The 14,445-nt window shown below is 36.0% G+C and overlaps 3 protein-coding genes across 3 annotated transcripts in view; 1 reads left to right on the top strand and 2 right to left on the bottom strand.

Annotated features, from left to right (window-relative positions):
* The first annotated feature begins 293 nt into the window (after positions 1-293).
* On the top strand, positions 294-1,925 carry LOC18055071 (molybdate transporter 1). Its single transcript, XM_006450517.2, has one exon. It carries the CDS (start codon positions 394-396, stop codon positions 1,753-1,755), a length of 1,362 nt encoding a protein of 453 aa, XP_006450580.1. The 5' UTR covers positions 294-393; the 3' UTR covers positions 1,756-1,925.
* A 125-nt stretch (positions 1,926-2,050) lies between these two features.
* Positions 2,051-9,293, bottom strand: LOC18055070 (probable ADP-ribosylation factor GTPase-activating protein AGD14). The gene is made up of 14 exons (XM_006450516.2): positions 9,056-9,293; positions 8,236-8,356; positions 8,044-8,105; positions 7,752-7,839; positions 7,579-7,640; positions 7,383-7,476; positions 6,645-7,157; positions 5,318-6,202; positions 4,676-4,840; positions 4,488-4,604; positions 4,308-4,391; positions 3,102-3,237; positions 2,971-3,007; positions 2,051-2,550 (listed from the first exon to the last, which is right to left on the bottom strand). Exons 2-14 carry the CDS (start codon positions 8,341-8,343, stop codon positions 2,415-2,417), a joined length of 2,487 nt encoding a protein of 828 aa, XP_006450579.2. The 5' UTR covers positions 8,344-8,356; positions 9,056-9,293; the 3' UTR covers positions 2,051-2,414.
* Positions 9,294-11,832: 2,539 nt separating this feature from the next.
* The window catches only part of LOC18055069, a 9,844-nt gene continuing 7,231 nt past the window's right edge, over positions 11,833-14,445 (bottom strand). Inside the window, exons 4-5 of the mRNA XM_006450515.2 lie at positions 13,243-13,498; positions 11,833-13,145 (exon numbers count right to left, since the gene is read on the bottom strand). Coding sequence (XP_006450578.2) covers positions 12,556-13,145; positions 13,243-13,498 — 846 coding nt within the window. The 3' untranslated portion in view covers positions 11,833-12,555. The remainder of the gene's footprint in view (positions 13,146-13,242; positions 13,499-14,445) is intronic.

Genomic DNA, 14,445 nt, shown 5'->3' with positions numbered 1-14,445 from the left:
AATATTTAAGTTACACTATACCAAAGCTAGGGTAGGAGGCCCCGATAATTTTTTTTTTACTTATAATGTCCGTATTTTTGTATATGCAACACGTATAAAAAAGGTTATTTTATTAAGGATTCATAAAATACTTTACTTTATCACAGATTTTATGATTAAGATTTAATTGGGACCTCTTTGATCCTAATCTGTTTTCCGCGTATGTCAACCGCAGGTAATTTAATAGATCCCTCAAAGTCAGATGCCTTGGCCTCAACTAGCGGCGCATATTCGCCTTCAAATTCGACCTCTCATATTCCCATTTCCACTACAGAAATATTTCAACCTCTACAAATATAAATATAATGAGGAACCACATTCTTTTACATTCTGTGTACTCGTAAACAAACTCCCATGGAGTCCCAAAACCACCATATTCCACATCACCAAACCTCTCAACACTCACCTGAAACCACAAACAACTCACCCACATCATCAAACTCTCCAGCAAAAATCATCCACAAAGTGAAAAAGAATCTTGTTTTCCAATCAAAATGGGCTGAAATAAATGGCGCAATGGGGGACTTGGGCACATACATTCCTATAGTTTTGGCCTTGACACTAGCCAAGGACCTTGATTTAGGGACAACATTGATATTCACTGGCATTTATAACATTGTCACTGGTGCAATATATGGGGTCCCGATGCCAGTCCAGCCCATGAAGTCAATTGCGGCCGTGGCAATATCAAATGGGTCTGATTTTGGCATCCCAGAAATTATGGCAGCAGGGATTTGCACTGGGGGGATTCTGTTTGTTTTGGGTGTCACAGGCTTGATGCACCTGGCTTACAAGCTTATTCCTTTGCCTGTTGTTAGGGGGATTCAGCTCTCACAAGGGCTGTCATTTGCAATGAGTGCTGTTAAGTACATTAGAAACGTTCAGGATTTTGCCAAGTCTAAAGCTAAAGGGAATAGGCATTGGTTGGGGCTTGATGGGCTTGTTTTGGCTATTGTATGTGCTTGTTTTATAATCATTGTTAACGGGGAAGGTGAGGAAAGTGCTGAAAGAGAAGCTAATGATCATGAAGAAGAGAGGCCAAAGAGGAGCAGGTTGAGGAGAATTGTAGCTTCACTTCCTTCAGCTTTTATTGTTTTTTTGTTGGGTGTGATTCTGGCGTTTGTGAGAAGGCCTAATGTGGTCAAAGATATTAACTTTGGACCATCTAGTATTGAGGTTTTGAAAATAACTAAGCATGCTTGGAAAGAAGGCTTCATAAAGGGCACTATCCCTCAACTTCCTTTATCAGTATTGAACTCTGTGATTGCTGTATGCAAATTGTCAGCTGATCTTTTTCCAGGGAAGCACTTTTCAGCCACTTCAGTTTCAGTGACTGTAGGGCTAATGAACTTGGTAGGTTGCTGGTTTGGAGCTATGCCTTGTTGCCATGGAGCCGGTGGGTTAGCCGGGCAGTACAAGTTTGGAGGAAGAAGTGGTGGCTGTGTGGCTCTGCTCGGTGCAGTCAAGATGGTCTTGGGTTTGGTTCTAGGAAGTTCTTTGGTGATGGTTTTGGATCAATTTCCAGTTGGGGTTTTAGGAGTTCTACTCTTGTTTGCCGGGATAGAGCTAGCTATGGCTTCAAGGGATATGAACTCAAAGGAGGAATTCTTTGTGATGCTTGTATGCACATCAGTTTCACTTGTGGGATCAAGTGCAGCACTTGGCTTTGTGTGTGGTATTGTTGTTCATGTGCTTCTTAAGATCAGAAAATTCTAACTGAAGATCATCAATCTTGTTCTTCCATATGGTCACCTGGAAACCCAAAGAAACTCAGGGATATTGTATATCATGAATAAACGATCCAAGTACAGAAACTGTTTCTTGTTTCCTTTTTTATGTTTTGTTCCCATATATTGTATATTTAACAAGCAGTCTTAAGCTTTTTAATAGCCATCCTTTTATTGTTATTCATCACAATCAAATTGCAGTAAACATAAGGTGAAAAGAGGCTTTGAATCCCATTGCCAAAAAGAAGAAAAAGAAATGGTATTGCAGCTATGGTACAAACTAACCAAATACTAGCCGTATGAGAATTTACATATACATACACTTGTCTCTTTGATCAATAAATACAATGTCTTGCAGTCCTAATAGACAACAAGTGATGTACTACTATTAGTTCAACAATGCAAATAAACGTTTGTGGCAGTAACTATAAGTTCATGAACAATACCTAGGATCTTGACGGAGCGTTACTTTGTACTTCTACCAATGAAAGGATTAATTCATTTTGGCTAGACAGAGACACCCAAACATTTGGATAGCTTATTCCATTTGGTCACCTACCAGAACGAAGCAAGTCTTCCCCAAAACATGCAGGGAGACCAAAGCAATATATGGCTATCTATTGTGAAAGTAATTTATTTTTCCTTTTTCTACCCAAACGGGTTTCCTCCCATTGAAAATGAATTAGTGGCAGCAGGTACTGGGTATCCACCAGTTGGTTGCTGTGGTGTGTTTGAGGAGCCGTATACAGCTCTACTGCCACCAAAACTATCAATTCCCTGTAATCTGCAAGGATATATATTCAAGAAAAAGTGGAGTTAAATATTTTTGATCTAATCCATTGCAAAAACTACTACCTACAGTGGGAACAAAGTTCATGCACTACAGTCTTTGCATAATTGCATTACGAGCTCATGCAACTCAAATGATTATTTTTTTTATTACAGTTTTTATTTTGTATCAAAAGCGTAACAGAAGGATACTGATTGAAGAAGCAATCCATAAGAGATGTTAGCAGAGCATGGGAACCCATTTCTATGAAGAGCACATATAGAGATGAATGCTATCGAAAAAGTAGAGTGCTGTGTGTAACGACCATGTATTCTTGATACAATGGCAAGTCCAAAATTATTAGTTAAGACAAGGTGTAATGTGATAAACAGTGATCTCAAATACTCAGATATTGGTTCAAGAAGAAAATGGTACCTGTTAGGCATCATATTTGTATGCGTTTGTTGCCCCACTAATCCACCAGAGATAATTAAGTTACAAATAAGTCATAAAACCAAAAAAAACAAACAAACAAACAAACTAAGAAGATAGTGAAATGAATTTACTTGAAGCCATGTCTGACGAAAAGGCATAAGATGGTAATTGCTGTGTCATCAACCCCAAAGAATGGGCAGCAGCATTGGAAGTTGACATTGAGTTAACATTTGGGAGTGCTCCTTGCAGAGGCACCATGGATGGAAACTATGTAATGAATAAAACATGTTAATGGTTAACAATTATTTTTTAATCAGTTTTCACTAGAATTCCTAGCTTAAACAAACAACGGTACAATGAACAAATCCACATACACTTGCACAAATGTAATAAATCCACAATCATCTTTATTCATACCTTCGCTGCATGGCTTGTCCATGTCTATGAACCCCATGGAAGCAGAGTATGTAAATAAAAGCCTCTATTGTTGCATGCATTACTTAGTTATGAATACTAGTCAATGATAACTTGGGGAAAGTAGGCAGAGTGAACTTTATATATTAAAATAAATATACGGCCAAAAAAGTTTTGTGAACTTATAAGCATTATTGGTCAGCATGAATAAATATATGACAGACACAGACAGCAAAAGTTAACCTGGCTAGCCACATGTCCCAAAGAGTAAAACCAACCAACAAATGGACTATGCTTATTGACAATCCAAACAAATACTAGTAGATTATGGTTAGATGTAAGGTTTAAATTTTTGAAAGATAACAGCAAACAATTAAGGATGAATCTCTTCACAATCTTCTGCTACAGAAGAGATCTCTCTAATAATAACAGTATCTGGAATTGCTATAAGAGACTATTATTGATAACTTAGTTTCCATTTTATAGTAGATTGTGCTTAGATGTACGATATAAATGTGTGAAAGATACAGCAAACAATTAAGGATGTACGATATAAATGTGTGAAAGATACAGCAAACAATTAAGGATGGTCTCTTCACACTCTCCTTGAACAGAAGAGATCTCTCTAACAACAACTGTATCTGCAATTGCTATAAGTAGACTTTTCATAACTTAGTTTTCATGTTATATTTTACGAATTACGACCTTTATGTATTATTTTTGTAGGAGGTTCTCAATCAATTCACTTTCTTATCCACATTTTTTTCATACGGAGTTGAGTCAATCGAAGAATAATATGAAAAAAAAAATGCATGTAAGACTGTAAAATTGCAGTCTGTAGAGTAGTTCACATTATTCAGCAAAGCAAAGAGCAAAGGAAATAAATCAGTGAAAAAATTATGCAACAGCTGTTTTATCCATACCGGCGGCGCTTGCAATGGAGTTGTATCACTGCTAATATCAAATGGATTTGTTGATTTGGCTGGGTTGGAATAAGCTGGTGCAAGCTGTAAACATAGATCCATCGCGATATAAGCAGCCTTATTAGTAGTATGTTAATCAAGAGTAGACAGAGAACTTTTAATACTTAATCATCCTCATACCTGAGACACCATTGCAGTAGGATAGTACTGCGTATTGAATCCCGTGCCATAAGCATGACCTGTTTGCCAATGTGGAATCGGTGCATGTGGCGGCATATAGCTGGCAGTAAAAAGGTCCTGCAAAGAATCGAATATACATTATTAAGAATTTATGAGGTACCTGAAGGAGTTAACATAAGGTGACTCACCGCTGGTAGTTCCTTTCTTCCAGTAACCTTTGGTTCCACTGCAAGAGACCTGGATCCAACACTTGAACTGGTGTCTTGTGCTGGTTTTGAGAGAGCTAGAGATGATTGTTCAGCAGAAGCACTGCAAGGTCCTTGATTGTTAGGTACAAGCAATGATGCCCATGGCTGCAGAAATGCACAAGGAGCAAAGGGTTAAATCTATAAAAACTGCCTGGTGCACATTTCCACTAGAATGCTATAATGGGTACTTCCATATTTGGTAATTGCATGTTTTCATAAGAAGGGGGAGAAGAACTCATAATTACACTCAGGGGAGAAATATTTGAAACAAATATAAACTTTTCCAGCAATGATTCATTCTGTGTTTTCTTCCCTTTCTGCTACACAGGTAATGTCTACTGACTCGTAACACTTCCTAGAAGATCTGTGCCATTACAGTTACTGCACACCTCTAGAACATTGCATAGATTCCTTTAAAACTCCACCATTATAACCATTATTATCCTTGGAACATAATCCTATATCTCGAGAGCTCAAAGAGTTATAAAGACCCTGTGATCTGCTGAAAACTGATTGTTTCTTGACAATTCTGTCTTTTTTTTTTCCCCGGCAGAAGAATTCCAAATTAACTCCAACACTCACCTGGTTATTTGTATGTCCGATAGGTGTAGTTGTCTGTTGTGCAGAACCGCTTCTCTTAGCTACAGCAGTGGATGATTCCAAAGTTTGATGCTGCTGCAAGCCATTTAACTGTTGCACATCAGGAAATTTGACTGTAGAATCAACATTAACAACAGGCTTGTCCTGTGGAGGACCTTCATCAGAGAAAGACACTGGCACAATGGCAGTGGACTCTGTTGTAGAGTCACCAACACTATTAGGTAACGCTGTCATCTGCCCTGAAGATGGAGCCGGTGAAGCACTACTCTGTGGGACATTATCTCCAGATGGTTGCTCCAACAGATTAGTAGTTGAGGCATTTGTTGAAGCAGCAAAACTACTCGGTGATGCTGACATCTGCCCCGATGTTATAGCAGGTGAAGTACCACCATGGGAAATGCTGACCCCAGATTGTTGGGCTGAGTTATTGATAGTTGAAGCAGTTACAGGAGCTTCAGCACAACTGGGAAACTCTACAGAAGCAGGTGGTGAAACACTAGCTTCAGGCATGTTCCCTCCCATTGGTTGTGTGTTCGAAGATGATGCAGCTGCTGCAAGCGTGTTGCTTCCAGACACATTTGGAGGAGTTTCATCGGTACTTTGCATGAAGGAAGCTCCCAATTCGAATAATAAAAATTCCAAAGTATTTGGTGGTGGGGCCACTGGTGCCTTTTCCTCTACGGGCTGTTCAGTTGAAGGTTCATTGTCACCATCGCTAGGAGTTATTGGCTGTGTTTGCTGTGCAGCTACTGCAGTGTCAGTGGGCTCTGGATCTGTACTTGAATTTTCCAAGCTTTCTGAATGCGACTTTTTTTGTTCCACTGGATTCCCGTCGTCACATTGCTGGCTACCAGATGGTGCAATCTTCTAGAAAGAGGAAAAACTAATAGGATAAGAGCATCAAAAAAGAGGGCATGACAGGCTCTGAAACCAACAGAACACAACAAAATTCAAGCTGCAAACGTCTGGAATGGAAAGTAATTGAAACTTTTTCTAAGGTATATGCTGAAAGCGAAACCTATAAAATAGATTATACATAGTCCTAAAGTTACGTTAAGCAGTCATTACTCAGCATACTTGCAAAAACACTGAAAAGAAGGAAATAATCCAAAGTTGAAAAGAAGAATTAAAAAAAGTCTTTCTTTTCCACTTGCAATGTGTTGAATAAAGAAAACAACTATAATTGTTTAGAAGTGCAAGAAAAGACATAATGGTAACAGGCCTTTAAAAGAGTAGATATTAAGCAAACTGCATCTTATTGACAGAACGCTCTCAAAACTTCAAACATATATCCACCATTTTGCCTTACCTGATTATTAGCAGAATCATCAGCATCCTTGCCATCACTTGCTTTTGAACATTTGCCAACCTCAAGCGAAGGAGCATTTTCACCTAAAATTTCTTTAATAGGGCGTACCACTAAGGTCCTGGAGTTATTTGTGTTCTTTTGGTATTCAGGAGACATGCTTCTAGATTTGTGTTCTGTATTTGTAAAGCTAATGCTGTAAGATCGCCTGCGACTTGCAGATACATCATCTCGAAACCTGTCATCAACAATCTCAAAGCATGCAGGAGTTTTCCGGCTGTGGCCTCCAAATCTTGGATTTTCCTGGTTATATCCAGGACTTCTTCTCTCCTCAATATAGTATCTGGGACTTCTTCTGTCCTCAAAGTAGTATTCCGAATTTCTGTCATTGCTTCTTTCACGATGTTGTGATCTTCCACTAGAAGACTGTTCATATCTGCTTTCAGAACGTGGACTTCTAAATTCACCAATATAAGCACCAACCTTGTTACTTTGACAGGAATCCTCCTTTTCACCCTAATACAGAAAGAGTCTTAAACACTGGAGGCAGCATTAACTAGGGTAGAAGTAAAAAGAAATTTGACCATTCCTTAAGCACAACATTAATCAGGTCCAACTGATTAAGTCGAATTTTCTTATTATTGTAAGCACATCAGTATTGACAAGTCTTTCAAAATGAAAAAGTCATAAAAGAAATTAAGATATACTGCATATGAATCATAAGTATAATAGGGAGTGTACCAATCTCAGCCTCAGGAATTTGTCAGTCTTCTCACCAGCATATCTTCTATCCACATAGACATGCTTGATAAAATCCCGGATTCTATTAAGATTACTGGAAGAAAACATGTGAATCAAAAGAAATTCCACCTGTAGATCAAAGTAACATAAAAAAGGGATGTGCAATACCTGCCATCAGAATAAGAATTATGCATACCTGCCATCAGGATAAGAATTACGCTGAGGATCCCAATCCTTTAAATAAATTTGCCTTGCTCTCTATAAAATAAAAATTCTAGTTAGACTTTAAAAAAGGAAAAACATAGAAAATCATCAAGGTTATAGAAAAGAACAATGAGTGGATTAATTTGTATTAGGTAACCACCAAACCTCATTTCCTGCCGCTTGAAGAGCACTAACTTCTTCTGCAGAAAATTTAGCCATTGATATTGACTTTACTCGATGTGTGAATTCACGACTGGAATATTTTAGAACAAAATATAAGTCAACATAAATGTTTACTTTTTTCAAATTAATAACTACTTAGAAACCCTCCTATAAGAATCATGTAGAATGTCTTTAAAATGTCGTGCTGAAACTGGGAAAAGTTGGAATTTAAAACAGAGGCTATTCACAGTATGCAGACGGAATTAAGAATTTCAGAATTTGTATCAACACTTACTGTACTCCACTGCAGTTTGTGCAAACAAAAGTCAAGAACGTTGTGCAAACATATTGAGGTCCCTGCCAATAAGAAACATACATTAGATCTAGGATCATGTAAGTCAATCAAGAAAATAGGAAGCAATATAATGGATTATTTAATATCTTAAGCATTCAAACTAAAATTATCAGAATACTGCAAAAGGCATACCAAACAGTTGCAGTTGATACATCTCCGATTCTCAGGAAGCTTCAAAAGACCGCGTATGATCCCCTCAATTCTTTCGTCTTCCTTTATTTTGTTCCCCATTTTTCTCATTGAAATCGCACCTCTTTCATCCAATAAGAACCAAATTAGTCACTAAAAATAAAAATCTTCTTTTCTTTGGAAAACATAAACATAATCTTAAACAACGAAAAGAATTCTGAGTAGAAGATGCTGAAAATTTTCTTTTCTTGTTCTTTTCTAAGAAACCATTTTTTTTAACATTTTATTGCCAGCATAAAATTTTTTAACAGAAATTACCAGAATTTTTTAAGCAAGTTTGCTAAGCCTAAGAAGATGCTCAAAAGGAGAATTAACTAAATATTAAAATATAAGATCCGACATTTTCTTTTCTTTTCTTTTTTCGGCAACCGAGCCTTTTTTTTTAAAAAAAAATCCATCAGAATTTATACAGTATAGATGAATCAATAAATATAAAATGACTCATAATTGTAACTATAACTAATTAAATCTTAATCACAAATGATATAGATGCACGCGTGAGACAAAATCTTTGAAAGTTTAGCACAATTGAGATAAGTATGTGATCCAAATTTATTTTAGAGGCCTTAATTAATTATATGTTTGGCCGCATAAAGATTCTCACAACTAAGAAGAACTTAATTCAAGAGTCAAGTTTTCTCCAAAAAAAAAAAAAAAGGAACAAGGTTAAAACACTAGATGCTGAGCTTCAACATTTTCTTTTCTTTTCGTTTCTTAGCAACCAAACGGAAAGCAAAACTAGAGAGAGAGAAAAGAAAAAGACCTTGCATGGACAGAAAGCAGATGCGAATTAGATGAAAAAGCTAAGCAGAGGAGGAACCCTAAGAATTAATGTAAAAATTGTGAAATGAAATTGGAGATGGACGGGGGAAATGAATGAATGGTAAAGAATCGTACGGACTGGCAGATTCAGCGAATGACACGTGTATAACAGAAAGACATGACCATTGAGCGAGCGAGGGAGAGAGAATGAGAGAGAAATTTGGCGGTAATAACGGTTCAGTGACCCTTTTTGAGCAGTTGAAACGAACTGGCTGGCTGAGCTATTATTTGAAGTCTTTGAGGGAGGGCGCGAACGAGTTTCTCTCTCTTTCTCTCTGCTTTTACGAAGCGTACGGTCTCTACGGTTATGTAACGGCTCGGGCTCACGGTTTGGACCCGGCCTGATTTTTTCTTTCTAATTTGAACCTATCTCTTCCGTAAAGGCGTGTCAGTATGTAAGGAGGTGCTTTGACTTGGTTAAATTATTATTGAGGAAATGAAATTATTTATATAAAATAAAAATTAATAGTGTATAATAAATACAATTTATAAATAATATTTTTAAAAAAAATAGTAAAGGTATTATAGAGTTTTTTATATTAAAAATAGTAAATCAATTCAGCTTATCTTTTAAAGTAGAGCAATTAGTGTTTACCAAATACTTTAATATTATAACTTAAAAGTTACAACTATCCGACCTTAATATTAATCTCGAAGTACCATCATTTTTCCTTGTGTTTATGAACATACACAATCTCATGGTTGATCTAAATTTTTTAAATTATTAATAAGAAAAATATATTAATTTACAAATCATTTCTTACAAATAATTAGAAATTTTTATTATTTAGACCCATCAAGAAGTCTACTATGATTCTCTTCATTAGAAATTCCAATGACCTATTAAAAATAAGCCAAAAGAAGCTTGTACCGTGCCATACAATTCAGACATGTCATATATCTTAAAAGTGAGACAAAACAAGCTCGTGCCATGCCATACAATTTAGACATGCCCCGTACCTTTTGTTACCAAACCCATTGAATATCTTTACTTTTCGTTCATGATTTCTAGTAAGTCAACAACAGAAAACAAGTCGTCAGTTAGCAAAACTAGGAGCTCATACAAAATATAGTAAATATAAAATGGAATCACATATTCAAAAAAAAAAAAAAATGAAACTCATTCACTGTTACATATCAATATCATTTGTTAATTAATTTATTATTGTTATGTTGTATTAAAAGGTCCGACTACTGTGCCTCGTGCAAAATACCCCTCGTTTTGTCCATATATGAGTTGCCCATTAGATCTAAATCATAAGTTGTTTTAATGGCATGGATGTATTTTTTCTGATTTTTAACATTGATGCCCCTATTTCTGAAAAAGCAAAAAAGTCAAAGGTTTGACACATAATTTTAAATTATTTCAAATTTTTATATTTGGGTCAATTGACCTAATTTAACTATTAAAATTAGTGATAATGTAAGGGCAATAACATGTAAAAACTTTGAGTGGGATTATTGGCACCCTTCCAAATACCTCTTAAAACCCCTTTAATTATTTTACAATTTTAATCTTTATTGAAATTGTATAATATGACAATTTCTAATTAAAGTCCCACTCAAAAGTCAAATAATTTTTTTCCTTAAAAAAAATCTAACATTTTAGAAATTAAAAAAGTGAGGAATTTACCACTAGTGACTGTAATGGAGAGAAGAAAACCCGTTGTTTTTTCTTTTGAATAGAAGAAATTCCGTTATTGAAATGGAGTTTAATAATAAAAATAAACAAAAATTAGAGAAGAAGGTTTGCATTAATAAGTTTTAATTAAGGGTATTTCTATCATTGATGGAGGTATCAAAAGAATTTTATAATTTTTTAAAAATATTTTAATGCGATTAATAAATAAAATGAGTGTTAATAGATATTTAGAAGGGTGTCAATAGTTGCACTAAAAAACTTTTTAGTACATAAAATCTTTATTTTGGATGGAAAAAAGCCCTAATTTCTTAATCTATAATAAATAATTTAAATATATGATAAAATATATTAAATTTTCAATAATATTAATCTTTTTTTTTGGAAACAACATAAAATTTATTTAATCCAAAATAAATAATTAAAATTTTAATTTACCAATAATAATAATATGACCAGAAAAATAATGTAAAAAATTTCATAATAATCAATTACAGTTAAATATCCAAGTGCAAATAATAGAAATTTACTTTAAGTATAAATAATAAAAATATATTGGACTTATGTTAAAATTTTAAAGCTTTTAATCAGCGAATAAGACGGACTGCAGAGTAGTTTACCGAAAATTAGGAGTACAGTGACCCGGGGAAACATAGCTTTGTCCGTATTACCACGAGATCAATGGCATTTAGTTAGGATGGCAAATTTCTCAATGAAAAAATGGGTGGGGATGGCAAATGGGTTGAGCTAATATGTTGTGCCGAGGCGAGGCCCAGGCCCAGATCTTGGCCTATCCTTCTTTAAACATACCAGGCCCTTAAAAAGCCTGTTTAAAAATCTCTTAACACTCACTTTTTGAATTCAGCTTTCGGGTATTGGGCATTTGGATCTGAGAGAGTTTTAGACCTAGGGTTTATAATGTTAATTGTAAAAGAGAAACTTAACCTCTATACTATTAAATTTGATTTAACAATTTTTTTTAAAAATACACATATACATACAGACATACACAAGTGGCTAGGAGATCCGGACCCTTTTTTTTGTTTTTAAACTAAGCCTGCCAATTTTGGGATTCCTAATTTGAGGACACGATACAATTGAGTTTTTTGATTTGTCCACATCAGTTCTTGAAAAATGAGAAATGAGAACAACGACAGCACAGCCGCTGTGAGTTAATTACAAACCCCACTTCTCAAATACAACATAAATACATAATGTGGAAAAACGAGAGGACGCAAAAGATACTTGGCCATGAAAAATTATAAGAAATTTATACTTACAGCACTTTCCAATCTCATTTTCAGATGTGCTCTAGTTTGGTACACATCTAGTAAAGCGCTCTAACGTTCAATGAGATAGCAACTTGTAAATTGATTTGATCAGGGGTGGTGTTGTATTATTTTGGGCCAAACTGCTACTATGACATGAAGGTTAAGGTGGGGAAGGAGTAACAAAAAGGGAAAATAAATTCTGTACAAGACTGGCAGCCAAAATTCCATACACCCCTCAGAGTCACCTCACCTGCAGGACATATACAACGGTTGCCGTGAACTAAGTATACCTGCTGCTTGAACAGAAAGAAACTAGTGGGTAGACAAATTGTGAAGCTGCAAAACAAGTGCTACGATATGCAGCAGCAGGCCAAAAATTCTTCTCTTAATGTTCACAGCTCTCCTTCCGTCGACAAAGGAAAAACCAGATGTGTCCCAGTAAAAAAGCAATGCCTGATGTATCGAAGCCTATTTCACAGCAGATATGAAGCTGAAGGGGCTGGCATCATCTTCTCATTTCATTTGGTCATTCTACCCATCACTATTTACGTCATCAAAAGAAGTTTTAACTGCTTCGGCAATCATGAGAGCATTCACAGCCTTGTGAATTGCTAAATCAGCCCTGTAAAGCAGTCTCTGAGCTTTTTCTCTCTTGAGCTTAGCCATGTTACGTGCATGCTTAGCAGCACCAGATGCATCACGTAACTTGAACTCATCAAGATCAGAACTGTCCAACATTTGGGGTCCATGCCTCTGCAACCCATCCGAGTAAAATTGTCGCTGGCTTGGCCACTCAGAATATCCCATATTCCATCGATGAATTCCATTTCTCTTCCCCATCAGTCTCTGATTGTAAGAAGCCACCAACTGTGGATCATAAGAACACTCATACATCCCAAATTTCTTTGACTTTCTTCTCTGAAGTTTCTGGTATTGGATTCTATCAATACCATCACTGCTCACAGAGAAACAACCGATGCCTGCACCACGTGGTGAAAATACCCTTGGAGAGAATATCCTCGGTGAAGTCTGAGACAATGGGGAATCATCTAAATATTCATAGTTATGTCCCGGATATAGAACCTTTTCATCCCCAAAAGAAAACCCATTTAATCTCCTTCCTGGTGCACCAAACAAAACCAAATTAATTAAAAGTTGTAATAAACTCAATGGATGAAAAAGCAAGTTGGTGAAATTATGAAAGGTTAAAGAAGTTACCAAAAGTATGGAAAACATCATGATCTCCGGTGACAGTATTGCTTTGACCAGAAACTGAGAATTTTCTGTGCGCCCTTTGTTTTGACCCCTTGTTTGGCACTTCCAAGCCCCGTGGTTTCAAGCAGAAAGCAAACATGGGTGGCTTCTCCATGGGAGCAACCTTACCCTGACATCCATTGGGGAGGGCAGAGTTAGGTTTAGACATAGCTAGCTCCCACTCTTTCACTTGCTGTTGATATATTTCCCACAGTGGCGGCTGAAAGACCCAAGTTTAGCGTTAGACATCGACATCAATCATGATAAAAGAATATAGTGAGCAAATCGTACACGTATAAGCAAAACAGAAAATGACTCTTAACAGAATTCAATAGAACTACACTAGTAGAGAAACAGTCAACTATCTCCAATCGACTCCCAAATAACGAAAACATTTAAGCATCAGGCAATGCTGTCGACTGCTATAATATAAGTAAAAACACAAAGTAATCTTAAGACTAATACAAGGAATAACTAAACGCCACTTCAGCACTGTGCATAAGATCAGATAAAAAGCAGTCTATCCAGCAGAAAATATCATATTTCCAAACGCTTCTCATGGTAAATTGATTGGAAGGGAACTGCCAACCGCTCATGCACCAATCTAAAATGAGTGCCAGATAAAACAAAACAACATCACCAAATGACCCAATGGTACTCTAAAGTTTTAAAAGAGAAATATTAGTTTAATAGAATATAAAAGAACAATCATTTTAAGCCTTTTTGTCACTCAAAGCCTGTTCAATAAATAAATCTTGGTCGCTCAGATGCCTTCATCCATCCCAAAAATGACAATCATACTAGTACTAGGACTTATGTCGCAAAAAGGATAACCACTGTACTCTCCGAACTTAGGGGGCATCACAATGAATGTCATAACATGATAACACAGATAAGTTAATTTGTAAGGCTTTTTCACAGCATTTGGAGATAAATAGCGTATTTGTCATATTACAGCTATGAAAAATGGCCACTTGCATGGCAATTTTACTTCCAGTCAGCTGATAAACGTATCAATTCAAAAGATTTGCCATTCATTCATTAAAAAAATATTTCTTTAATGTTATTCAAATCTTTCATGGTAACTACCCAGTTTAACCTACATCATCCAGATTTTCTTTCTATTCTAAAAATGGTACAACTCTCCCAAAGATAAATAACTCCACA

The sequence above is a fragment of the Citrus clementina genome, unplaced genomic scaffold (genome assembly GCF_000493195.1).
Source record: "Citrus clementina cultivar Clemenules unplaced genomic scaffold, Citrus_clementina_v1.0 scaffold_1, whole genome shotgun sequence".
NCBI classification, from domain to species: Eukaryota; Viridiplantae; Streptophyta; class Magnoliopsida; order Sapindales; family Rutaceae; genus Citrus; species Citrus x clementina.
This window is presented reverse-complemented; position numbering and strand designations above follow the sequence as displayed.